Consider the following 27,791-nt stretch of genomic DNA (forward strand, 5'->3'; position numbering starts at 1 on the left):
GCCACCAACACCTCCCTTGCAAAAAAACAAACCCAACAAAACTACTCACCCAAACCACAGAATCCACATGGCCAACATTACCAAACAAATTTGGAGTTTGTTGGCTGAGCCATTTTGGGGATAGGAAGAGCCAAAAACTGTTAGGATCATTTTAAAAAATATGTCACTGAGGGGGAAACTTTTAAATCCCACAGCTTTAAAATTCTTTTTCTGATTTTTTCCAAACATCCTAGAAAAACTCTGTCATAGAATGAGATATGGCATGTTCCATTTCATGGGGATTGTTTTTCTGAAGAAAAGTCAAGTTTTTTTATTTTAAACTGAGCTCAGGGTTGGAGGCTACATAACTGTGGAAGTACTGTCATCCATAACAAATGTAAATGTTCAATACATGATATACAATAACCATTCATCCACATACTGTATACGACATTGCTATCTCAGAGACAGATATAAAATTCCAAAATAATTTGTTTGCAACATTTTGGTAATGTTGTAATTGCAACTTTTATCATCTGCATCTCCCTTCTGCCTTCCTCACATACGATAGATGCAGACTGAAGTGGGGTTTTGCAAAATTATCTATACACAAATCTTCCATCCAGACCTGGACATCTGTTATGTTAACTTTATTTTAAATATCGTGTGCTAATGTAGGGCTTATTAAAGTGAGAGAGTAATGGCATTGGAACATATAGCTTCTCCCCCACCCCTCACCTCTGCCCATGCCCTTCATTCTTAAACTGCACTGCTCTATGCTATCACAGTACTAGGGCTTCCTTGAGCACCTACTACCAGTCATGCCATATTTGTGTGCTCTGCTGTACGTTGTGGTTCTATGATATAGACCAATGTTCACCAAAGAACAGAATGAGACCAGTCAGTTAACGTTTCTTGAGCTTAAGCCAACACAAATCCCCAAAATAAATAAATAAAAGGTGAAAGGCCACTGTTTAAAATTACTTCATGCTATCCCCATCACTAATGTCCTAGTCCCACAAACACTTATGCACCAGCTTAACATTACCATTGTGAGTCATCCATCAAAGCCAATGGAACTGCTAATGTGTAAAGTTAAGGACATAAATAAGTAATGCTCAGATCCTAAAATGGCTTATTTTCAGGCCTGGTGGCATTGCCCCTTACAAAGGAAGCTCTCAATTTACATCTGAAGTTAGGCAAATATGTTTAGATTAGAGCATTTTAAAAATGCTTGTCTCTTTAATCTGGATGTTGTTTCTATGACATAACTCCTGGTTTAGTTCTTTTCAACTCTGATGCGCACATCTTTTCCATTTCACACACCTGAATTCTTTTCAACCCACCTTGAACTTCTCCGTGAACTTCTCTTCTGTGTTTTTACAATTTGGTTTGCATATTTTTACATATGTGCGGTAGTGTGCACAGTGAAAAGTGAAGGACAGGTGTTAAGCCTGAGTCCTATGAAAAGATACATAGATATATGAGGGAACACTAAAAACGAGGCCCTTCTCTTGGTTGAAAGAAATCCTGAATTCATACATGTGACCCTTATGCTCATGGAAATCAGTGGCAAAGCTCTCACTGAATTCAGCACTGTAGGATCAGACAAGCAGCACTTACTACTGATGTTTACTAACTTCACAAATTGTTTAAGATAGCTTGCAGCTTCTTCTCATTAGACTATTCTGATTTACAAAGGAACACCCTATTTCTGCTGCTGTATACCAATTCTCATAAAACTAGAGCACTCTCACTGGGTGCCCCTCATTCTTGGCAGCTTCTTTACATGGTGAATAATACAGTTATGTTTCTGTTTGTGAATATTTACACATAGGGTTGTTGTTGTTGCTTTGTAGCGAGCATGACCCAGATGAGACACAAGTCAAAAACACCAAACCTGCATGGTATGGTTCCAGAAGCGACGAGTTTCACCTGCTGACTCTGTGTGTGTGGATTACACTACATCAAGAAATCAACATGCTCTAGGTGGTGCTTGTGCCTGGCACTTCATGGTGAACAAATATTAGATAAGACAATGCAAATGGCACAATCCCTATTGATTTTCCTTGACTGCACAGAATGTGACAGCTGTAGGCACAGTTATCACTTACCAACAGCCTCATCTAATGTTTCAGTGCTGGTTTATATGTGTAAACTTGTAAGTGTCCCATAAATTTCATTAAGATACCAGACACTTTTCAAGCCATCTAGATAAAAGATAAAATACGTGTAACAAGCTGCTTATTTGCACATAGTCCTAGTGGGACAAAAGGGTTAAGGGATTTAATCTTGACTAGGTGTTGGGAGGAGTTCACTGTTTGCTCAGATTGGTTATTTTTCTTGATGCACAGGCGTGGATGGATAGGTGCATTTAAAAGAAGTCTAAATAAACAGTGGGCACCATAAATATTTCTAGTAAAAGACTGCCAACCGCAGGCATTTACAAATCATGAGTCAGACTCCCAAAAATCATGAGGTTGTCTTAAAAATGAGATTTACAAAATAATCCGGGTTAGGATTTTTTAAAATTTGACTTCTGGTTTTTGAATCTTTAGGATTCACATTTTCAAGACTTTCTCCGCCACCATAAGGCTTAGAAATGTACTTTTTCTTTTTTTAAGTGAAAGTCGAGATTTGCAAGTAATCAGTTGAAACCAGGAGCTGGAGAAACTCTAAATAATATGAAACTCATGATAAAAGCAGAAGAGTTGGCACTGTTGAGAAAATGACTTCATTTCCCTGTTTCTTGTTTTTTCATCTATTGTACAGATCTCAATTCTTTCCTAGCATCTAGCTCAGAGACTCTTGCTCCCCAAACTGCGGCAGTTTAGTGGAGTCATGCAAATGACACAGTTAAGCTTGTGAGGAATAAGCGGCACGCATCAACTCCATGGCTGTATCTACACTACAAGCAAGGGGTGTGATTCCCAGCCTGTCTAGACATAGTCGTGCTAGCTCGTTGAGAGCTAGTGTGAGTATAAATAGCAGTGTAGCTGCAGTTACTCGGGCAGTGGCAGCAGCATGGTTCAGCCATGCCGCGAACATACCCAGAGGGTTCAGGCGGGTTTGTGATTGGCGTGGCTAACCTGTGCTGATGCTGTCCATGCTACTTCAACTACACTGCTATTTATACTTGCTCTAGCTCCCACTGAGCGTACATGGCCTGGGAATCACACCGCTAGTTTGTAGTGTAGACCTAGCCCATGAGCGCAACACACTGACTGAATTATGGCACATACAACCCCTGAGGCGAAATCATTCCCATGTCTTCTCATGCTGGTAAAGGAGGGTGACAATAATAAGATCCAAGATGGAGGCATCAAGGACTTAAGGAAAAGCATCTTCAAAATGAAGAGGGGGGGAAAATTTAGGACCACACTGGACTACCCACCATGCTAAGGCCCAGGTCATAATAGTCAGAAAGAGCCAAAGGAATTACTGGCAAGAATTCTTCTATAGAAAAACAGTCCATTAAACTCTTAAAAATGCTCACAGTGGATTCCACCTGCAAGTTACTGTGCACATTGGTCCTGATCTTGCTAACCACATGCTTAACTTTAAGCATGTGAGTAGTTCCATTGATTTCAGTAGCAGTGAGCTTTGTTGGATCAGTGCTAGACTGAGCTCTCTGCTTTTCAATAAAATTTGGGTAAAAATGTTCCTCTATTCTTTATAAAATCATACTGGATTATCTTTACCAGATTTTAAATGGTCTATTTCTTTTCTATAGACCTCTCATCTTAAAAAAGAGTGGGGAAAATTATTTAGAAAAAAATAACTACACTGCAGTGGACTTTAAATAACATATTTGCAAGATACTGATAGCTTGTGTATGTATGCATGTGTGTGTGCACAAAACATCTTCATTCATATTCAATGTTTGGTAAATGCGCCTGAAAAATAAAAATATTTGTTCTTTTTTTCACTGGAAGGAAAAGTGATACTACAAACTGTTTTAAGGAGACAAACATTCTTCCAGTTCAAGAGAAAAACTGAGATCAATTCACATATGGAGGGCTTTTTTTTTTTTTTTTTAAATATTAGGCACAATTAAAGTTGAGTTAAGGCTCTGGTGGAAATCTAAAGAGCATCGGCAAATCTGAGCACTGCTCAGCTTTTGAATTGCTTTTCTACTTCTCAGTTCTTTTAAATGGTTTTCTATGGCAGGAACATTTTTCTTAATTAGTCACAGCTAATTAGCGTTCTGGCATAGACAAGTAATCAGAAATGTCAGAGCTGCAAGGCTACATCTCCCTAATCCTTTGATAGTAATTCAGCCTCCTGGGAGGGCCTCAAGCTGCGGTAAGTAGTGGCTGACAATAAGGCAAAATTAGGTGGGCAGCAGACCATTAGGATAGAAAAATAAAAAGCACTACCAAATCCTGCTGAGCACCATCAGGCAACTAACTACACTGCCAGATGAGGTGCCTGTTTAAGCCTGTGTTGTTAATTAGCTGATTCTACCAGACCTGCCACATATGTCCAGGTGCATCATGCAAAGATGTGTAATTCTGGGTTTGTGCCAAATGACAATTGTGTTCTTCTGCGATCACATTTCAAGAATCTGAGCAAGAAGTCTACATATTTCTTGAAGATTATTCTGAATTCTCAAAGAAATAAGAAGATCAACAAGCTACAATACATTTGCTTGTTGAGTTTCTTTTAGGTAATTAGGTACGCTCCTCTCAAGTTTCGCAGATTTTAATTCACATACAGCTTTAGAGTCAAGTCAAGGCCTTTAACCAGTCCACACCTAGTTTCAACTTGTCAGAGTTATCTTGGCATATAACCTAGATCAAAAGTAAACCTTTTTATAAAATCTTACACTTGCAAATCATTACTTAACTTTGACAATGATGATTATTAACTAAAACTAACTTGACAGGTAGTAATTTGAGAATGTGCAATTTTTTCAAAATGAGACATTAAATTTTGCTAGAAAAACACTGCTAAATACTACATTAATGTTGCTTTCTGAGACAGACATGGACAACATCGAGAACAAACCAGTACAATAGAAAACTCAAAACTCACACCTAAAACACATTCTTACTCTAGCAAATGTCACCAGGAAAATAAATTATTTTTTATTTACTAAGGAGAAACACACGTTTTTAACTAGAGATCATTCTTTCAAATTATTATAAATGCTATATGAAAACATGCAGCTGAATTGGCCAATAAATTGTTTGCTTCTAGATACTAGCAGACATAACAAACACACATGAATTAAACAAGCACTTCATATCCACCCTTCAGCACATAATGACATACATGACATAACAATCTTTAGAAATAAACTATTACCTCAAACAGCCTCAAGTACATCAATGAACTTATATCATCCATCCCTTTCTACTAATGGAAAAGGAAAATAATGGTTATGACATGGAAACATGATTAGTATTCAGTTCAGCGTGTTGACATTATAACCAAAATAATGTGATCAATCAGTTTCTTTTGACAGAAAAAATTAAAAATAAATAGAATGACTGGTTATGACAGGTCAACAAAGTTAATGGCTTATATTTGAACATCTCAAATACAAAAGCACAACAGAATACAAATAATATAGGCTATGGAAAGCTGGGAAAAGCTGAAACATTGTATGTTATATGTAATAAATCCCAGTGTTTCTAAATTTCAAAGAATACTGTATGAGTGCTTTACCCTTCATTTCTATTCCTCTAATCATTGTAAGTGTTCATGCATACATATACAGTGACCAGCATAATAAGGCCATGATGTTGCAAACACTTAGGAATGTGCTCACCTATAGACATGTGAGCAGTCCCACTGAATTCAGTTGGGCTGTAGGCCATATAAAGGCCTTACTTACAGGATGGGGGGACTCTATCCTGGGAAGCAGTGACTTTGAAAAACATCTGGGGATTGTGGTGGATAATCAGCTGGACATGAGCTCCCAGTGCAACTCTGTGGCCAATGGCAAAAAGAGTTAATGCAATCCTAGGATGCATAGACAGGGGAATCTTGAGAAGAAGTATAGAGATTATTTTACCTCTGTATTTGGCACTGGTGGAATACTGTGTTCAGTTCTGGTGTCCACAATTTAAGAAGGATATTGATAAATTGGACAGGGTTCAGAGAGGGGCCAGGAAAGCGAATAAAAAATTAGAAAGCATGCCTTACAGTGATAGACTCAAGGAGCTCAATCTATTCAGCTTAACAAAGAGAAGGTTAAGGGATGACTTGATTACAGTCTATAAGTACCTACATAGGAAACAAATATTTGATAATGGGCTCTTCAGTCCAACAGAGAAAGGTATGACACAATCCAGTGCCTAGAAGCTGAAGCTAGCAAAACTGAGACTGGAAATATGGCATCAATTTTTAACAGTGAGGGCAATTAACCATTGGAACAATTTGCCAACGTCGTGGTGGATTCTCCATCACTGGCTATCTTAAAATCAATACTGGATAGCACTTTGGAGGACAGGCTTAGATTTCAAAATGATCTTGATAAATTGGAGAATTTGTCTAAAATCAGCAAGATGAAATTTAATGAAGAGAAGCACAAAGTACTACATTTAGGAAGGAAAAATCCAAAGCACAAATACCAAATGGGGAATAACTGGTTAGGCAGTAGTACTGCAGAAAAGGATCTGGGGGTTATAGTGGATCACAACTTGAATATGAGCCAACAATGTGATATAGTGGCAAAAAAGGCTAATATTATACTGAGGTGTATTAACAGGAGTGTCACATGTAACACACAGGATTCTACTCAGTATTGGGGAGGCCTCAACTGGAGTAGAGTGTCTAATCTTTGGCACCACCAGGGCCAGCCTTTGGGAAAATGGTACCCTGGGCAAACTTATATTTTGGTGCCCCTGGACCCCGCTACCTCCATGGGCTCCTCACCCATCCCCCCTCACTCCTGCTGCCCCTCTCCCCCAGGCTCCCCACCCATCCCCCTTGGCCCCTGCTGCTTCCCTGGGCTCCCCCACCCTCTCTCATCACCCCTGGGCCCTGCTGCCTCTCCCACACCCATTGCCCTGAGCTCCCTTCCACAGCCTTGCACCCTAGACCCACGCCATTCCTTGCCTCTTGATCACGGCAGCCCCTGACCATGGCGCCTTGTGCAGTCACCCCTGTCACCCATCTGTAAGGTTGGTCCTGGGCACCACACTTTAAGAAAGATGTGGACAAATTGGAGAGAGTCCAGAGGAGAGCAACAAAAATGATACAAAGTTTAGCAAACCTGACCTCTGAAGAAAGGTTAAAAAAAATTGGGCATGTTTAGTCTTAAGAAAAGAAGACTGAAGGCAGACCTGATAACACACTTCAAATATTCTAAGGGCTGTTACAAAGAGGGTGGTGATCAATTGTTCTCCATGTCCACTGAAGGTAGGGCAAGAAGTAATCAGCTTAATGCGTAGTGAGAGAGATTTAGATCTGATAATAGGAAAAACTTTTAAACTATATGAATAGTTAAACACTGGACTACACTTCCAAGGGAGGTTTTGGAATCCTCATCACGGGAGGACAGGTTAGACAAATACCTGTCTGGAATGGTCTGATATAATTGGTCCTGCCTCAGTGCAGGGGGCTAGATTAGATGACCTCCAAATCTTCCAGCCCTAGATTTCTATGATTTATGCTGTAGGGACTATTTTGGGGAAGTTCTATGGCCTGTGTTAGACAGGTCAATCTAGATGATCTCAATGGTCTCTTGTGGCCTTGGAATCTACGAATCACGTACCAAAAGTTAAGCAAGTAAGTAAGAGTTGGCAGGGTCAGGGCCAAAGTTCACATTTGCTAATAGTTACTACACTGTATCATCTAACTTATCACAGTGAGATTAACTGTTGGCAAATACTGACTTTTTAATGGTGTTCATTTTATGTACATGGCGGCAAAGAGTCCTGTGGCACCTTATAGACTAACAGACCTATTGAAGCATAAGCATTCGTGGGTGAATACTGCTAGAAGAGGGCCTCATCCTCCCTGATTGAACTAAGTTCATTATCCCTAGCCTGATTCTTGCTTGCATATTTATACCTGCCTCTGGAAATTTCCACTACATGCATCCGACGAAGTGGGTATTCACTTACGAAAGCTCATGCTCCAATACGTCTGTTAGTCTATAAGGTGCCACAGGACTCTTTGCTGCTTTTACAGATCCAGACTAACACGGCTACCACTCTGATTTATGTACATAGGTATGCATGTGGTAACACGCATGTATTATTATTTCAATAATGAAAAAATAAAGGTGGTTATTGTTGGGTTGTGGGTTTTTTGTTTATGTTGTGTGTGTGTGCATTTTTTGTTTTGTTTTATTTTTAAGAGAAAGAGAGGCCCAAATTTTAACCTAAAATAATGGGTAGACCTACATGGCTTTACTGGCTTTCTTTTGTCTTAAAGTTTCCTCTGTTACTTAAAATGGAAATTGTTTACTTAGACAAATTTACTACTAATGTGACCTTGACAAAATCAGAACAAAATCATATAGTTGCTTAAACTGGAAGCCTTTCAACAGGAGACATCTCAATGCAAATATAATCTATACCATAGGCCTCGTTGGAGAATGGGAATAGGAATATTTTTGAAAAAAGCCTAAGGTCAACTTTTCTGTTTTCAGATACACATCTGTGTTTATTGCACAAATTATAAGAAATACATCAAACTGATAAGCTACCAAAAGAGGTGTTTGAAAGAGTTACTTTAGCAGAAAAAGGAAGAATTTGGATCACTCAGCAGTGTATTTTACATAGAAGCACAATTCTTTGATGTGTGAAAATTTAATGTAATCCAATTTCAGTTTTGATCTACACACACTAGCTTCTCATTGAATAAGTCTAATGCCAATTAAAAGTGCACATGAAACACAGAGCTATTCATCTTATCTTAACAATTCAAAACAGAACATGTATCTAAGTTCAACCACACTGGCTACTGAGAAATGCTTTTTTAAGGGCCCACTCCTGTTCCCATTGACTTTAATGGTATAAGATCAGACCCTAGGAGAAAGTTTATATTACTGGATACAGGGTGCATTTAAATTATTTGCATGTGTAAAGTTTGTGCTTGGATAAATGGGAAACTCTCAATGTTTATTCAGGGCTTCCCAAGCCAATTGCCTAATGGAATGTTTTAACAAGGGAATTATGCTACTGTAATTCTGTTTAAGTATTTAATTCTCCAGTTCACCAAGAACCACTCTGAGGGCCTTCACTGAAAGCAGGTAATGGTTCAAAGAACTTAAGCCTTAATAGATACATCTTGATTTAAATATACCGATTAACCATTATTTTTAAAATTATTTTTAATTTTACATGAAGCTATTTAAAAGACATCTTCACTAGACAAAACTTCTCAGCAACTCATTTTTAATCATCTTATAAATGCAAGAGGATGTTTATCAGCATGATTTTACTAATTATGTACTGCACCCTGTTGCATCATAGAAATATAAATGGTAGCAAGTGTTTGCTTTGTATGGTATAGGCAGAAACCTAGATATATTTGGCCCAATTCACCACTGCATTATTCCAGTTTTATCCCAGTGTAACTTCACTGAAATAAATGATTTCAGTGGAATTGCATCAGCATAAAACTGAAGCAATGCAGTAGTGAATGAGACCTATGACTATACACAAGAAATTTTGAATGATAAATTTTCATATTAAATAAAAAATAACCGTAATATACCCAGGGCTCTGTCCTGTTCAAATTTGCATCTGTATCTGCTGGAACACAGAATAGCTACAAGACTCCCTGGGTCATTAGCTACTGAGGTTTTACTCTATTCCAAAGGGGTTTTTCCCTTTCAGAAACAAACATGTATTGGCATATTCTCCCTTCCCCCACCTGCCAGTTTCTCATCTGATGAAAATGAAAAAATATTTCAGTAGTAAAACAATCTGCAACTGTAGTCAGAAATAAATGGCTTGAGACAGCCAATTAAAAAGTTAATTACAACTCATTTTAATCCTTCCATAAAAATACAACTTAATAGATCTGTATATACAAAGGTTACGTAGTCTTTGCTAAATTACTGACACTAATAACCATAACTTAATCCTACTCTCAGTTATACTGCTGTAAATCCAAAGTAATCTCATTGAAGGCAAGCTGCATTCTATGGGTTATTCTAGATTTACATCAGTGTAACTGAGAGCTGGATTTGGCTCCTTGTTATACGAAGTGAATGTAATATCCCATAACGTTCATGCTTGTAATAACGTCTTTCTGATTTATTTCAATATGACACCACTTCATCTCTCATGCATATACAAAGAAAGGCAAAGATGTAAGTGGATGGTGTGAAAGAGAGTACCCTGAATACATTTTTTTCTGCCTGAAAACTAGTGTTAGAGACAAAGGGTGTGATTCAATTCCCGTTAAAGCTAATAGAAAGCCTACCATTGACTCCAATGAGAGTTGGATTTGGCCCTAGACATCTATTAAGTTTCAGAAAATTACAACTTAAGCAAGAAAAAAACTCCCCTATCTCTTCCCCCCTCCCCAAAACAGACACACACACACCAGGAAACTTGAAAATGAAACATATGCTTGCAGACTCAGTGTAATACCAAACTGAAGCAGAAGTTGCTAACACAGTTTTAGTGCTTTGTGAAAGCGCCAGCTGGATGGATGATAATTTTTCTACCCCTGCAGGGCATCAAAGCTTTTATAAAATCTTTCTTTTCACACATATTAACACTTAGCTTATTAAAACAGATGATACTTTTATTGTAAAACTGCCTAGGAATGTCTGGAAATATAAAGTAAAAGAGATAAGTCTCATTTTGACCACCTAATCTAACAAACAACAAACACTGACATGACATATCATGGCTGCGAGTCTATGTTACAGGACCTTCTACAACTGCCACAACTGAAGTGTCACACTAGAGGCTGTGAATTGCTGTTATGAAAACATTTGCAGTAACATAATTAAATGAAACTGCCAGAAAAGCTCTGTAAAATGCTGAGTAGATGGTACACAAATAAATACATTTCAAAGCGAATATAACATTTCAGAAACAGTATTGTAACGGACTGTATTAAGCTGTCTCAAAGACACAGGATTACTTTCTCTGTTCAGATTCCCATATAATCAGAAGTGATTGGTCTCCTGATCCAGATTTCAGACATGTAACAAATGAATTTAGATTTTATTACCATTTTTATGGGCTTGGTACTTTCAACACATATAAGACATGACCACCTCATAAAGCTTCTAGTTCAGAGACACAGACAATACAGTGATGGTCGATGCCTGAAGCAGTGGAGATATCCAGACAGAGTGTGGCTGCAGGGCTTTCTGGATGAGGCTTGCGTAAGGAGGGATTTGGACGATGAGGCCATCAAGAAGCAAAGGGAGTGGTTATAGAGAGATTGGGGAGTGAGTAAAGAAAGTGTGTGTGATGACATGGGCAGGAGTGGTGTGCAGGGTCTTAATGGTGAGGATGAGAAGCTCACTTGAAATGTGAGGTCAACAGGAGATGGGTGCAGTTTTGAAAATATGAGTCCTGTGCCTAAATAAGCATTAGGCTAACTTTAGGATTCTATATATTTGAAAATTTTGGACTAAATTTACAGTAAGCTAAGTTCCAAAAGTCACTCAACAAAAACAGCTGTTAGAGATCTGGAGGAATGTCGCATAGTTCATTTGTTTTCTTACTTTATCTGAAGAATAAGATATAAGAATTGTTATTTAGGGAAAATACCTTTCCAACTGTGTCTCCATACACTAAGAACATCCATTACAATACAATTCTGTTCATGGCACTTTACTTCAAAATCAAAAGGTGGAATAAAATGAAGTTGCATATCACACAATGATAAAATGATAGACTAGTTAAAATATTAATCTTATAAAACTTTTGATTTACTCATTCCAACACAGACAGCTCTCATGCAGGAAATGCATACAATTAAGGCTATCTTTATTAGCAGAAATAAATAAAAAAAAGCAGAACAAAATAGGCACAGGGAAAAGCATCCTGACCTACATGCTGAATGCAATCAAAATGCAACTTATCCCTTTGAGATGTAACCATGATGCCAGCACGCCTTGCAAGGGTAGTTACTTACATCAAACAACTTTTCTATATACATTTCCTCATTGACCTTTTCTCGCAGTATATCCTGGTTTTGCCGAACAAATGTAATGTAGGTGTCTGCTAGATCCATTCCCGGTTTCTGCGGAAGAGAGAGACCATAAGAAAACTGTAACTCACCTAGAAAGAGGTTATTTTAAGATTGTGAGATTATTAATATTGAAAAATGATGTAAATATGTAAAAACTGTTTTAATTAAAGTTGCTATGAACTTTGAATCAGATGCCATAGTAAAGCAGGATTCAATATTAATAATTCCTATTGTAATTTCATGAACATTTTTAGCCATCTACATACACTGATACACATTTAGGGTGAAATCCTAGTTCCACTGATATTCACAGCAAAACTTCCATTGAGCTCAAAGGAATCCAGATTTCACCCTTAGTGTTTTCGGTATTGCTTGCTGGATATACCCTTTGGAAGTTCTGAAATACAGAGGCACTAATACTTATGAACTGGTTAACAATGAAGGTAAAATGTCAGGATATATACTCCTCTTGATCTGCATGTACAGCTTCTATCAGCACTAAGGGAAGGTGGATGCAAACAGAGCAGGGAGAACATACTCCCATAATATTTAAAGTAATTTATGTCCATAAACTTATGAAAGATGACAACTTGCATGTGGGTATACAAATACATACACATTTTATATATCTAATGTCAATAATTGAATATAGAAAAGTATGTATATTAGATATGAAACTAAAAAGATGGCCACATAAATCAAAATGATACATCAAATTAAAAATCAGAAAAAAACCACAGAATCTCATGTTGCTGAAGCCCTCATACACCACTTCCTTGATACTGGTTCAGATATTCGTTTGCTGAGCATATGACAACTCATAGAGATTAAAAAGAAAAGGAGTACTTGTGGCACCTTAGAGACTAACCAATTTATTTGAGCATGAGCTTTCGTGAGCTACAGCTCACTTCATCAGGTGAGCTGTAGCTCACGAAAGCTCATGCTCAAATAAATTGGTTAGTCTCTAAGGTGCCACAAGTACTCCTTTTCTTTTTGCGAATACAGACTAACACGGCTGTTGCTCTGAAACCTGTCATAGAGATTAAGGAGCACAAAGGTGGCTTTAGATCCCCTTTGCACTCCTTCAGACATATTCTGGTTCCAAGGTACAATTGAGAGCAGTATGAACTTTGGGGATCCAAACTGTCAGAGGCTCAGGTTTGTTAATAAATATCTACACACCTTGGCCTGATTCTGATCTCACAGCTGATAAAAATTAGCAGTATCTCCACTGAAGTCAGTTGAGTTATAATAGCGTATAAAGCTAGTGTGATACTAAAATCTAATCCCGTCTTCCCCATGCCTTTGCGCTGGTATAATGAGCAAAGGGGATGACTATGGATGGAGCTTTGTAACGATATATGGGAAAACAGAAAGGATGGTCACTGCTCCTGGAAATGTTTGCTAATGGTGAAATATTCCCCTCCCTGCATCACCAAAATTCTTCAGGCTTTGCATGGGGGCTGAAGAGATTGAATTCACATAACACAGCCCAAAGGCAGGATGTAGGTAGGCTAGGCTGTCTTTCCATGTCTATTCCACTCTAGCTGGAATGGTGGCTGCTAAAGTGTGGTATCCTTAAATGCGTTTCCATTAGACCCTCCCCAGACAACCCACTGTCCATATTGCACTACTGAAACCAGATAGGAGCCTCCTTGAAGGTGAGCTAAAAAAGGGTTGAAGGAGTATGGACAGCCTTCAGCAAATGCACCACTCTTGGGTTAGTTTCAGTCTAAAAGTATAATTTGTCAAAAAATAATATTTTATGATGTTTATAGTATGCAACTGAAGGACAACGGTTATGATGATATAGATCAGTGTTTTTCAATCCGTGGGTTGTGACCCAGTATTGGGTCGCGGCATGTCAGGCACTGGGTCACCTTGCTTTTGTCAGCATCGCTGACCAGGATGTTAAAAGTCCCGTTGGCACTGCTGCCCAGCTAAGGCAGGCTAGCACCTACCTTTTCAGACACCGCACTGGGCCCTGAAAGGGGCCAGCAGCAGGTCCAGCTTCTAGGCAGGGGAGCCACAGGGCTCTGCTCGCTGTCCCCACCCCAAGCACGGCCTCTGCACTCCCACTGGCCGGGAACTGGGCAATGGGAGCTGGGGGTGGGACGGTGCCTGTGGGCGAGAGTCACACAAAGCCACTTGCGCGCCTCCGCCTAGTAGTGGGACCCGCTGCTGGCTGCTTCTGGGGTGCAGTGCAGTCCAGGGTGTCAGGACAGGAGGGAAGCCTGCATCTGCACCCTGCTGCGCCACTGACTGGGAGCCACCTGAGGTAAGTCCATGCCCCAACTCTGTGCCCCAATCCCCTGCCCCAGCCCAGAGGCCCCCAAACCAGAACCCCTTCCTTCACCCCAAACCCCTCATCCCCAGTCCCACCCCAGAGCCTGCACCCCCCAGCCCTGATCCCCTTCTGCACCCCAACCCCCTACCCAGAGCCCCCTCTCACTCCCTGAACCCCTCATTCCCAGCCCTACCCTGCAGCCCTCACCCCCAAACCCCAACCCTCTGCCCCAGCCCTGAGCCCCTCCCACACCCCTAACCCCTCATCCCCAGCTCCACTGGGTCATGGGCATCAATTTTCTTCAAATGGGTCCCCAGAAAAAAAGTTTGAAAACCACTGATATAGATCAGATGATGGTACTGAATGTTATATTATTTATCTGATAATACGTCTTAACACAAAAAAAAGTTTCTAAAGCACTCGCGCTCCAATCCTTAGGTCTGGCTGAGCTTTGCTCAGTGTACAACCTCAGCGGTGGGGGAGGGAGGTGAGTGTATGCCACCTTTTCATTTCCTGGAATACATTAAAGCAGCCGCAAACAGCTTTAACTTATACCGGTCTGTAACAGCTTCCCGGGGCTGTTATTGCCAGAGCAGCACAATGACCAGAGCATACATCAGAATCTGTCTTTAACACATCTTTAAAGTATGATATTTAGCATATTTTAAAGGATTATATGTAAACCCATTTATATATTCAAAAATACCTATACAGAAGATTTCAAAAACATGGCTATTTTATTATGCTATCGTTGTATGGAATTATGTTTTTACCAGACCTTATTATCATGTACTTTATTAGAAGAGGGGTATAATTGTGTTTGTGCACAAAGGCAGTAGGACTCCCAGGGCTTGTCTACACTACTGCCTAAGTCAATGTATGTCAAGTCACCCAGCGGTGTGAAAAAGCCACCCCCCGAGCAACGTAAGTTACATCGACTTACAGCAGTGTCTACGCTGTGCTATGTTAGAGGAAGAAGATCTCCCGCCAACATAGCTTCTCCCACCTCTTGCTAAGGTGGAATAATTATGCCGACAGGAGAGTGCTCTCCTGTCAGCATAGCGAGTCTTCACCAGACGTGCTAGAGCAGCACAGTTGTGCCGATGTAACGCAATAGAGTAGACCAGCCCTAGCACAGAGAACCTGCTGTATTTTCAGAAACGGCAGCTAAGATCCCAGTGCCATCTACCACAATAACAGGATGCAACATTTGAGAATATTCACCACTCAGAAGTCCAATTATCCAGCCCCTCAAGACCATTAACAAAATCAGACACTCTTTGTTAGAACAACTCCTTTCACTGAATCTACCAAGGAACAAATCTGGGAAGACAACCCAGAATAAGGGATTCACTATCATATATGGAATTTACTACTTTTGCATAAATAACAGGGTCTAGGACTCCATTTTCCAATATATCATAATATGAACGAGAAAATGTAACAGTAGAAATTATCACATACACCCTGATGTAACATTCCTTGCACATCCAAATTCCCTGTGAAATACTGGCAGTTCTTTGCACACTTCGTTTTGTGTGTGCAAGAAAACCCCACAAACACTTAGCATTTATATAGAACTATCCATGTATAGATCTTAAAGGAAAGAAGGATCAGGATTTAAATTTGGGTCTACAGAGTTCTGAGTATAGCTGGCTGAAAATTTTTCAACAGAACAGTTTTCTACTGGAAAACTCTGTTTTGTTGAAACAAATGTTTCACAGGAATGTGTAGATTCCAAGAAAATTTTCAATGCACAAATTTTGAAAACATTTGAATCAATATGGAGTATTTTGTTTGTACTTTCTCATTACTTTATTTTTCCACTTTCTTGTTTCATTTTACTCTGACATAATTTTTTAAAAATTATGTCAGAAATATTTTACCTCTTGTTTCAACATTATTAAAATGAACATTTCCATAAGATCATTTTGATATTTCAAAAATCAACATTTCAGAATTTCCATCCCATGGTAAATTTCAAAATGTCAACTTTTTGCCCTGATTCAGGATGAAAAGAAATTTCAAAATGTTGGACTTTCCCATGGGATGGAAATTCCATTTTCTGACCAGCTCTAGTTGTGAGTGACTTCAGCATGAACAGATTTCAATGAGAGTTGAGGACACAGCACCTTGCAGGATCATGGCCAAAATGAAGGGCATTTGAGAAGCACAATTCTATTTTTGCAGTTCGCACAAAAGACCTATTCTTAGACATTTGTTCCAATCACGTCTCATCAGTTTAGAAACTAAATCACTATGTGAAGGATATTCATAACCTATAATACAAAACTATATACTTTCATTCAGTATACCTATTTAAGATTGTTAGAAAAATATTTCAGCAAACCTTAGGAACTTGCTGAGTCCCGATATGCATGAGACAGAAATAAAAATGGTTCTGATTTGGCATGACAATGGGAAAATATTTTGAAATCTGTAAACTGAAAAAAAAATCTATCAAATTAGGGACTCATTATTGTTCTTGGGGATAATTTTTCAAAATACACACAAGTCTCCCATTGAAATGTTAACCTCTAACATTTCTATGTTACATGCAAATTTTGCTTTCACTAAGTTAAGCAAAGAAATGTTTGTCCTGAAAACAGTCAAAACTAGAAAAAATAACATTTCCCATTAGCATCAACTCTTTATTTTTCTTTGAGATGTTTACCTATTCTTGAAGCTGTGACATATGGGAATTTCACACCTAGTGAATATATTTTCATGTAGCTTGTGGCATGAGACTCTAATCATTAAAAGAATATACACAAGTAAGAGTAACTGCAACAGCTGTGACATTTACCCATTACAATTACAGTTCTTAAAAACACTTTATCCTTTTTTAATGTGTGTGTAGGACAATTATTTCTGATAAATTACTGAAAAAATGTAATTTTCCTTCTAACAGTTTCTACTTACTGTACAAATGTGTCTGGATAAGGAAGATTATAACTTGTCCAATGTTCCTTCATGGTAGGTCTCTCTGTTTTAAAAGCTATGGCACACTGATTCATGAACCCATTGAAGCCATTACAAGCTGTCCCTTTATTGCATGTCATTTGGGATACACACTTTAAACAAATTTGACTAAATTAGTAATAAAATATATACTTCACTGTCTCCCTATACTGGGAATATTTCATTTATTTGGCCTTCTTCAAATATGTGAAAGAAAAATATATATTGTAAACAAGTGACAAAACAGGATATGTCACTGTAAACTGTGTTTTTAACAAATAGAAAAGTTTTCTTTTTTCATAGGGATGACTTCTTTAAGTTGAGCCATTTATATCAATATATATCATCATTCTCTTATTTTGGATTTTTATATTTAGGAAAACGATGAATATCAAATTTGAAAATGTGAGAAAAAGATTAAGTCTCATTAGCAATCAGAGACTTAAATGACAAACGGATACTAAGTTGTATTTAAAGTAACTATAACAAGCTATATAGCAATGGACATTTCAGCAGACTGTTATGAATATCAAATAGATTATAACTGTGAGCACTTTTATACCAGAAATATCAAATTCTCCTTGTATGAAACTCCTACTGAAGTCAATGGAAGGGAGCTACCCACATGCAATTGAGAGCAGAATTTAGCCTAGTAAACTTAACTGAATAAGCATAAAGTTTTTTAATGGTCTGACATCTTACAGGAAAGGAATAACCATATTTTAGGAAAGAGAAAAGTTACTGTACTATTGTTTATTTAATTCAGAACAGTAGGCAGCATGTTTTGAATTATCAGAGATTGAAAGAGAAAGTCACAAAGAAATTAATAGAAAGACTAGAAAGACAAAGACATCAAATGAAATACCAGGAAATGAAATATTTTTAATAGGGTTACTATGTCGTTGGTTACACAAGTAACTGAATACATTGGCAAGTGATTGAGTTTAAACAAGGGTGTAGGCTTCAACAGATTCTTTCTAGGGTTAATCACTAGTTAACCTGGCAAGATGAACACGCTGTTTAAAAAAAAAGATAAAAAAATTCCTTGTTAATTATATGCTGCAAGTGCTCTTACTTCCTGCTGCTACACCTAATCCCACAGGTGCAGGTCGTTTCTTTTACCATTCACTGGTAGGTGGTTTCAACTCCACAGTCATTTTTTCAGAGCAACAGATTTAGATACAGAAGAAGCTGCTTAACCTTTCACTAGAGGTTAACAGTACTCCAGAAAAACATTGTCATGGTGCCTATTTAACAAGGAGACAAATTTATAAATACACTCTTCCAGTTTCAAAGAGTATCCAGAAGCTACATTATAATTGACTTAATATGAAAGCACATGTCTTTTCCCCTAGAAAAGCTCGCTTGCAGCAACAAATCAAAAGTAATGCCATATTGTCTTAATTTCTGAGAGTTCAAATGTTTACAGATGAAAGGTTCAACAAGTGCTACTCCTCCTAATGTTTCCCTATGGTTGGAGAGATATAGCTTGGTTGTTGTGTTCTGCTTCTACAATGGAACAGCTTGTCACAACCACAGTAGAAACCACACGTATTTGTAAATGTTAAGTTATGTTTATTCTCACTTCATCATTCAGAAGAGACTGTTACTTAGCAGAGCATATTAAACATACCCATGTTTCTGGTGTTACTGAGAAAAAAGTTAGTTTTATAGGGATTGGTATCATGAAAGCGTTCACTCCTCAGGAGCTTAAAATGGACTTCATACTATACCTATCCAAGAACAAAATTCTCCTGATTTCATTGTAATTCATATTTGAGTACTTTTTTGACTGAAGGAAGGCATTTTCAACTGAAGCACTTAGCTGAAAAGCAGCCAGGAGTGGGAAGGGGCTCTGGGGAGGAATATGGGAGCCTCATGTTAACATTCCACCACTACACTGAAGAGAAGATTGGGGTGAGTTCCCTGACTTTGAAGGAAATCACTCCTCTCTAGACATAGTTAAATATCACTGCCAGAAGTGACTTATCCCTGGTACTCATCTTTAAGGCTACATTTTAGTCACGGGTATTTTTAGTAAAAGTCATGGACAGGTCACGGGCAGTAAACAAAAATTCACAGCCCATGACCTGTCCATGACTTTTACTAAAAATACCTGGGACCAAAGCAGGGGGGAGGGGTTACGTGGTTGCTTGGGAGAGGGGACAGCATGGGTGCTGGGGGAGGTGGCCCAGGACCCCCGCGGGTGCTGTGGAGGGGAGGGTTGGCAGGGCTGACAGGGGCTCCCTACCCAGCTCCGCATCCCTGCAGCGCCTAGGTGGCAGAGGGGCACAAGTGCCGGCTGCTGCAGCTCCCACTGGCTGGGAACCACAGCCCATGGAAGCTGCAGGGGTGAGGCCTGCAGGCCCGGGGAGCTCCCCCAGCCCGTCCACCACCTAGGAGCTTCAGGGCCATGCCAGTGGGAGCCCCGCCCCCCAGCATCCTCCAATCCCCTGCCCCTAGCCCTGAGCCCTTTCCCACATACCCAAACTGCTGCTGCTGGCCCAGGGGCTGCCCGGCTTGGGCAGCCCCTGAGCCAGCATCAGCAGCTGCAAAAGTCATGGAGGTCATGGAAAGCCACGCAATCCATGACTTCTATGACCTCCGTGACAGACTCACAGCTTTACTCATCATTGTTTGGCTTTAGAAATGACCAGATGGCATCAAATGGCAGCAATTAAAAAAATTATTGGGGTAGATACCCTTGGAACCCCCTACAAGGTCTTCATTTCCCCCCCTCCACTCTCACACTTCAGACTGGACAGTTAGGCAGAATGCTATATTAGCTGTATACTTAATTAGTTTGCAAGATAGTGCTGCGCCCCTATATGATTGTTGTATTTAAGAAAATGATTTTGTTTAAATGGGAAAACCAAGGAATAGGGGTCCTGATTCCTCACCCTTCCTTTTGGAGAGCAACAGGCAACTGGGCATTGGGGGAAATTTGAAAAGAATGCTATCAGACAAAACTTAGGCCCCAGTCCGGCAGCCACTTGTGCACATGCATAATCTTATGGGTGTGAGTAGTCCTACCCGCGGTGCTACTCAGGAGTACAAGTATTAGCAGGATCAGACTTTTAATTCTCTAGTGCAAGGGGTCTTCAGCAAGCTGCAGCTGCCATGGCAAAATCCATTTTTAAACCCTGTTTTTGCAAAGAAATATATTTGATTTATATTATTTTAACTTTCTTGCTGACTGGAGTGGTCATGCTTCAAATCTCCACTTGCCTGTTATCCCCAAAAGTATGACAGGTTTAAAGAGAGACTGCAATGAGCTTGCTCAGTATCTCACTGCACACTAAAGCTTTACCTTCAGACTCTACAATCATTCATATAAACGGATTTCAAAATAGAAGGGACATATTTCCAGGTTTGTGTGTGTCAAGCAGGAGAAATTATTTAGCAGAACACATGAATTTGGGATTAAGGCCTGTCCTGTGCTACCAATTTAAAAGCAGAGACATCCACTGAAATCTTCAGAAGATTCTGCTTAAAAATTAATGGCACTATGTCAATGATACACTGATTTTCCACAAAAATGTTTTAGCTCTTAAAATTAGCTAAATGAAGCACTGAAGCAGTTAAACAAAACATATATGGAAATAAATAAAATGTCTGGTAGACCACGACGTGTATTAGCTCCTAAGGTTCATGCAGGGGTGCTGGAACAATTTGTATAGTGGGAGTGCTGAGAGCCATTGACCCAAACTATAAACCCTGAACATGATGGAAACCACTTCAAGCCAGTGGATGCTGCCACATCCCTAGTTCCAGCACCTCAGGGTTCAAAGACCTATAACAATTACACCACTTATATCCATTGGGTGAAATTGAATGATTTTCGGCCACACTGGGCCGACAATACACAAGAGAGATAAGAAGGTGCAAGACCTCCGTCCTCTCGATATACCCTTGTCTAAAGGAAAATTCTGTGTGGGGAGGCCAAGAACTGTGCTAGTCCAGCACCAGGCTCCCGTAGTGTGCTGTATTCACCCGGCACAGACCCTGGGTACGGGGAGGAAGAGGAAGCTTCCACTGTACCCTCTGAAAGACTGACACAGATCACTGGCTTCAATATGTGCTCCCCTAAACTGAGTTTGAGTTTCTGAATGGTGAGCACAAACGTATGCATACAACTGCTTGCCCATTTTGGGCATGTAATTATGGTGTTTGTATGTGCAAACTGGGTAACTGCATATACAAGTGACCAAGCAAATGTGTAGCTGAACATTTTTGTCCACAATTACTTGATTTACGTGATGAGAAATTGCATGTACAATTTAGCACACACAATTGTGTACGCAGATTAGAAAATCAGGCTGTTACTCCATTATCAAGGATAACTATATACTTTTCTTTCTGTGTTCTGTCACTGCCTCTGCTGGTACTCCTTAACAACTTCACTGTATGTACAAACCACTTCATTGGAAAAAAGACAGCAAAAGAACAGCCAGCATTATTCTAATTCTCCCAGATCTTCTAATGTTTGCCCAGGGCTTTAAGAGTAATTAACCAACCAATCATAGCAAAGTTGCGTGAACTGGTGAGAGTCTATATTTCTTAAAACAACTACAGACCCCCTCATAAAAAAAGAAACTAACCCACACAAGCCCCAAGTATTCTGCTATAAAAACACAGTATTATCAAGACAGAAAATTCCACCCTTCAGCACCTTATTTATGCGTTGCATCCATTTCCCCATCTATTTCTTTGTCTTTTTAGATGGCAACTTCTTCAGAACAAGCACTGCACTTTCCTTTATGTCAGAAAAAGAGCATAGCATGTTCTGGGTGCTACCAGAAGCAAATACAAATAATGTATGCTAATTATTTTTAATAATTATTAATAAAAATCATAAACTGCTATCAGTGCTGCTACTATTCTGAGTCCAGGGCCTTCAGCACATCTTTTTGCTGTTGCTTTAGCTAGTGCACTGATACCATGCCCATGACCCATTTCTTTGTAATAGTCACATACTACAGATGTTCAGTGCTTCCAAATGCAAATTCCCTGTGACAAGATGCTCCCTCCTTTGAAAAAGGCTTTCTAAAATGGAGAGAATAATTTTTGTTGTTGTTGGTTTAAGCAGGAATGTAAAAGGATATGGTTCATGGTTGGTAGGGATGAAAAGGGTTTGGTTGGGTTATATTTTATTCTTGAAAAGCTGAATGACTGGAAGAACAGACTGGCAATCAGGAGATTGCTGAAGATGTACAACTCAAAGCTAGAAGTTAAGACCTCAGCACATCAGTAGTGCACAGGAGAGAATGCAGAATTATTTTGCTAACATTTCTTAATGTTGACTTGATGTCAAAGGCAGACAACTATATCACAAACAGGGAGTCAGGTATTTTAGCGTCCCAAAGCAGCTACAATCACATATGCAAGAGGTACAATAAAACAAATAAAAACCATATAAGCATCATAATAATATACTGATTTCAAAGAGTGCTTGATAAGCTACTTACACAAATTTCAAAGGCAACTAAATATATACAGTTTAGTATTTGGACCTCAATGTGTCACATAGGAAAGAACTGAAGGTTGGAGCCTGGACCACAGAAAATAGGATGAGTAGTAGCAGAAATGCTAAAGAGAAGGAAAAAGTAAAGGAACATCTGGAAGAAAGCCTTCTAGCCTATCACTGCATCACTGGATTTCTCAGCTCTTTCTTTACAACTTCTTCAACGACAACTCAGCTGTTAAAGATAACTCTGCAAATTTAGCAAATGCCTGAATGGGACCAATATGTTACCCATGCAATAGATTATAAACTACTTTCACTTAGCTTAAATAGCAAAGCAAAAGTAAGAACACTGTGTCTAATTTCTTAAGACAATGTGAAGCAGTGCAGAAAAAGACTGCAAAATTGCACCTATTGCTAAGGGTTCAGTTTGCTTGGAATGTTATTCTATTATGCACATTGAAATGAAACCTGAACGTTCAGAAAACTTAGTGTCTGACTATATAATGGAGCACAAGCTGGGAAAGTAAAATGTTGCACTGATTTATCATTGCTGGAGTCTTATTACTAGCTTTGTTAATCCTCTCTACCAATTTAGTAGATAATTATAAGTAGGTACCCTTAAATTCATAATGCAAACATATCCAGTTCCAGTCAACTCTAGTAGGCCAGAGTTGGTATGTAGAGTGGGCCTATTCAACAAATTTTGGGACCCCTGTTCCCAAACTTATCCAACCTCTATCAGCTGTGATCATATCACTGTGTGTGGCGTGTTTGCTGCTTTCTTGGAGTATCCCGTCGTAGCTGACGTATGAGTGTCAGTTTGTTTCAGTGAGTCTTCTTGTGTGAACGTAAACCAATGTGGGATCCACAGATGTGTCCGCATGTCGGGCAGACCTGGCCACATGTTTTTACCACGGCCTGTTTTCTTTGCTCATGCTTCTCTCTGGCTTTTTCAGTTCTGCTGTTCTGGATGGCTGTAACTGCAGACCAACAGGTCTGCCTCCATCCTGATATATCGGTGGCAGCAGCTTCTCATGGACATCACTAGGTACAGAGCCAGTCTTAGGATTTGGGGGGAGCGTCAACTAAATGGGCTAAACAACCCAAACACCACCGATAATATAAATGTATGTGTATGAAATTATAAAGGTGGAGGGGAATCCTCAGGTCACCACCAGCCTCAAGCTGCAGAAGAGGCATAGCCCAGTTTATTGTGCTGGGGAATGTGCATAGTTCACAACATTTGAACTCTTGTCCTGAGACGCTCAGTGCTAGGCCCCTATTCGGAACAGCACTAATGACTTCAGTTGGACTTAAGCATACGATCAAAGTGAGGCACATGTTTAAGCATTATCCTGAAGAGGGATACTTTCCTGAATTGGGGTCCTAATGATCAGTCACATTTTCAGAGCAATCCTTGCAACCTAAAGTACTAGATTTTCTTTTTTAATGAAAGCACAGATTGATACATAGACTCCCCAAAATGAAGTCACACAACCGCACGCCTGAAAGGCAGGCACTTGAGGTTGTCAAGCACCATGTGTTCATCTTCTGAAACTGGTGAACCATTCAGGAGAGAGGTCTATCTCTGTTGTGATCAGCACTGGCCCTAAGGGTGAAAGGTGACAAAGGTGTTTTCATGCTGCATTTGTGCTTCCCCAGTCCCTGCACTTCCGGAGGCTGATCTGGCCATTGGTGTAAGTTAGAGACGCCTCAGGGCTCAAATTTACAGTTGCCTGCAATAGCCCCCAAGCATGGCATTGAAAGACCACTGTATGCTCAGGCCACACAGCTCTTACCCTATAAGGACCAGAGAGGGGTGGTACAGAACCAAGGCTCGTTAATTGGTAGGGGAAAGGCCAGTCTATAAATGCTTCCACTCATTAATCCTTCAAGTCTCCTGGGAATTACAACAGTCTCCTCACTGGCTTTCCTGGTGCAACAAACTCCCTGCTGGCAAACTACCCAGTAGTCTTTAAAACGTCGTCCGTTCACATGTAATGTCGCTTTTCAAAGATTTCACTTTCTGTCAGCTGCAGTGCTCACACAGACGCTGAGGAGGCTAAATGGCCATTCTGAGCTTTACATATCACCCCCGCTGCAAGACATTTGACCAGAGGTAATTCCTGTGGTGTCTATAAAAGATATAGCACTATAATGGAGGGATTTGTGTTCTGCCATGTAGATTCACCTACGGGCTACAGTAGTCCGTGCTGCTCCTGCTTCGTGTAGGATGATAGCTGGTCAATCTGCTCCATGGAGTGGGGAATGCAATGGACTCTCTTTTGGCTCTTCCCTCAGCTCATCCCCCACACTTGGCAGTATACAGTCACCTTAGGGTGCAAATCCTGGCCCTACCCCGGGGCCTACTGGAACCACACTGGTTTAGCTGTGACTGTGCAGGTTGGGGGGTGAATTTGGCCCCCAAACAGAATTCAATTTATTATATATTTGAAATGACATCAAGTTTAAAGCAGCATTTCTGGTTGCCTTGTAAGCCTCATGCCACTTTTTTAACCAATCACATTCTGAACATGAAGAGTGGGATTCAGAAGTGCTCAGCCTTGTCCCCACTCTACTCAAATTGAAGTCAATGAGAGTTTTACCATTGACTTCAATGGGAGCAGAGTTAGGCCAATGCTGAGAGCTTTTGAAATCTCTTTGCCATATCTAGTCTAAATAAATAGGAGCTCTTTTCATTTGATCTAACAGAAGTATATGAACGTCTAATTTTTTAAAGACATCTTCCACAGGCATTTGCCTAGCTTTTGAAGTACCTTTCCAAAAATCTTATTTAGGCATTCCCCAAGCATGAAATATTGCCAGCATAAGCTGTGTTTAAACTGGATTTGGTCTGAGGTCATCATTTTGAATGGAAGGCAAGTTACATGTTTTCGATAAAACATGGAGGGTACTTCTAAGATTCAGAAAAAGAAAACATATCCAGCCAAACAAAATAAACACCAAGAAATAATATTAAGGGATAAAAGTCATAATTTGTTATAGTATGTGCAAGTTAGACATAAATATAAGACAAAGGTAATGAATTAACTGAAAACGGTTCCACAAGTTTGGTAAGGATTTTCCTTTTATTTAGGTTTTCTGGGTTGGGGTTTCTTTTTTTTTTGAGGGGCGGTGTTATTTGTTTTTTAATTTTATGAATTATTGTACAAACTGACTTGTAGGCATTAGATTTTTGGGGTAGAAAATTGTTTAAAGGATTTCTACCTGCAACTTCAGATATATTTGCAGTTCTTCTGTAACTTGTATTTCTTATAAGCATCAATAAGGACAAACCATTTAAAAAGAGGTATTATTAAAATTAGGCTAATCACATTTATTGCTATGTTTGGCAGCCAAGATTGTCTAAGAATTCTATCAGAGGGATCTAAGTTATAAGTAACATAGAGCCTTGTAAAAGAATGGAGGGTCATTAATTTAAATTAGTTTAATAGTTTCTCAGATAACTTTTATGCTTGTTTGGAAAAAATATTTAAAATATATTTAATGGATAATAAATAGAGCAGTTGACTTTTGTTTCTACATTAAGCAAAGCTCAATCAACATCCCTTACTCACAGACGGAACCTTACTCATGTATGTTGCATGTAGCCCCAATAGAGCTGCAGACATAAATAAGGGTTAATCATCTGAATAATGGCTGTAGGATCAGGCTTTTGTTTACAAGTAAGGAATTTATCAACAGTGATATCTGAGGATGATGCTTGTACATACAGCATCCAATTGTTTAAGTGTAACTGATCATACACGTACAAACAATATATCCAAATGATGAAATGTCCCCTAAGATTGAGTTTCTAGGTTACAATTCTCAGTCTTCCCACAACTGAAAAAGTGCATTGAGAATAACCTTTCTAAGCTTTGCTTTGAGAGTTAGCTGTTGCGAGAGGGAAATGAGATGCCCTCTAAGGGTTGTGGCGACTGTTTAACTACTCTGAGTAAAGCTATAGTGAACTTCTATGAGAGATCATAATGACAGCAATGAAAAATATAAACTAAGAAAAACTACATCTATTTGTGGATTGTGCCTAAGACTAGAAACAAGTGAAATTTAAAAAAAAGTCATACTTACAGGAACATCAACATATTTTGCAGCTGCTTTCACCTTTAAAAAAAATTAAAAATAAGAAACAAATACTATAAGTGTTAATGATTATGTGTAGTTTAAAAATTAATAGTTGGTTAATAGTTCATATACTTACAGTGAATGAAAGTATTGATGAGAAGAATGTGCCTTCATCATACCTTGATAGTTTAGACAGCACACCTTCTAGCACTGAAACAAACTACACAAATGACAGGTTTCAGAGTAGCAGCCATGTTAGTCTGTATTCGCAAAAAGAAAAGGAGGACCTGTGGCACCTTAGAGACTAACCAATTTATCTGAGCATAAGCTTTCGTGAGCTACAGCTTACTTCATCGGATGCATCAGCTGTAGCTCACGAAAGCTTATGCTCAAATAAATTTGTCAGTCTCCAAGGTGCCACAAGTACTCCTTTTCTTTTTTTGAAACTACACAAAGACACAGTATAAATATTTATATACATACAGTGTCATGTTAATTATTAAGGATGGGAAAGTGAATACCTTCTCCTGTTTGCACTCTGTAACAGAACACTGTAGCCTGAAAATCTGATCATTTTGTCCATCTCTCAATGAGCGAAGTCATAGGAAGTACTCAGTTTCATCTATAAACAAAACTGATGGAAGTCACTGCTTCCAATAACTCAGAAATAGGGGGGGAAAGCCAACCAACCAACAAAAAACAAAACCCCACTTCTAAAGAATGGCTTTCTACCTTATACAACTTTATTACCTCTAGAACGTGTGGTTAAAAAAATGTGTGCACCCACTATGCCTTTATACAGAAATACAAACACTTTTATTACTTTTTTAAGACCACATTTCAGAAAGTGGCACAAAAGGAAGTAGCAAGTTATGGGCAGCCATG

The 27,791-nt window shown here is 39.2% G+C and overlaps 1 protein-coding gene across 3 annotated transcripts in view; it reads right to left on the bottom strand.

Moving 5' to 3' along the window:
• CADPS2 (calcium dependent secretion activator 2) overlaps nucleotides 1–27,791 on the bottom strand; it is a 561,163-nt gene that overhangs the window by 16,767 nt on the left and 516,605 nt on the right. For all 3 annotated transcript variants that reach the window (XM_077834502.1, XM_077834493.1, XM_077834509.1), the window contains 3 exons: nucleotides 27,043–27,126; nucleotides 26,913–26,945; nucleotides 12,049–12,156 (listed from right to left, as the gene is read on the bottom strand). In XM_077834502.1, coding sequence (XP_077690628.1) covers nucleotides 12,049–12,156; nucleotides 26,913–26,945; nucleotides 27,043–27,126 — 225 coding nt within the window. The remainder of the gene's footprint in view (nucleotides 1–12,048; nucleotides 12,157–26,912; nucleotides 26,946–27,042; nucleotides 27,127–27,791) is intronic.

The sequence above is a fragment of the Eretmochelys imbricata genome, chromosome 1 (genome assembly GCF_965152235.1).
Source record: "Eretmochelys imbricata isolate rEreImb1 chromosome 1, rEreImb1.hap1, whole genome shotgun sequence".
Lineage (NCBI taxonomy): Eukaryota > Metazoa > Chordata > Testudines > Cheloniidae > Eretmochelys > Eretmochelys imbricata.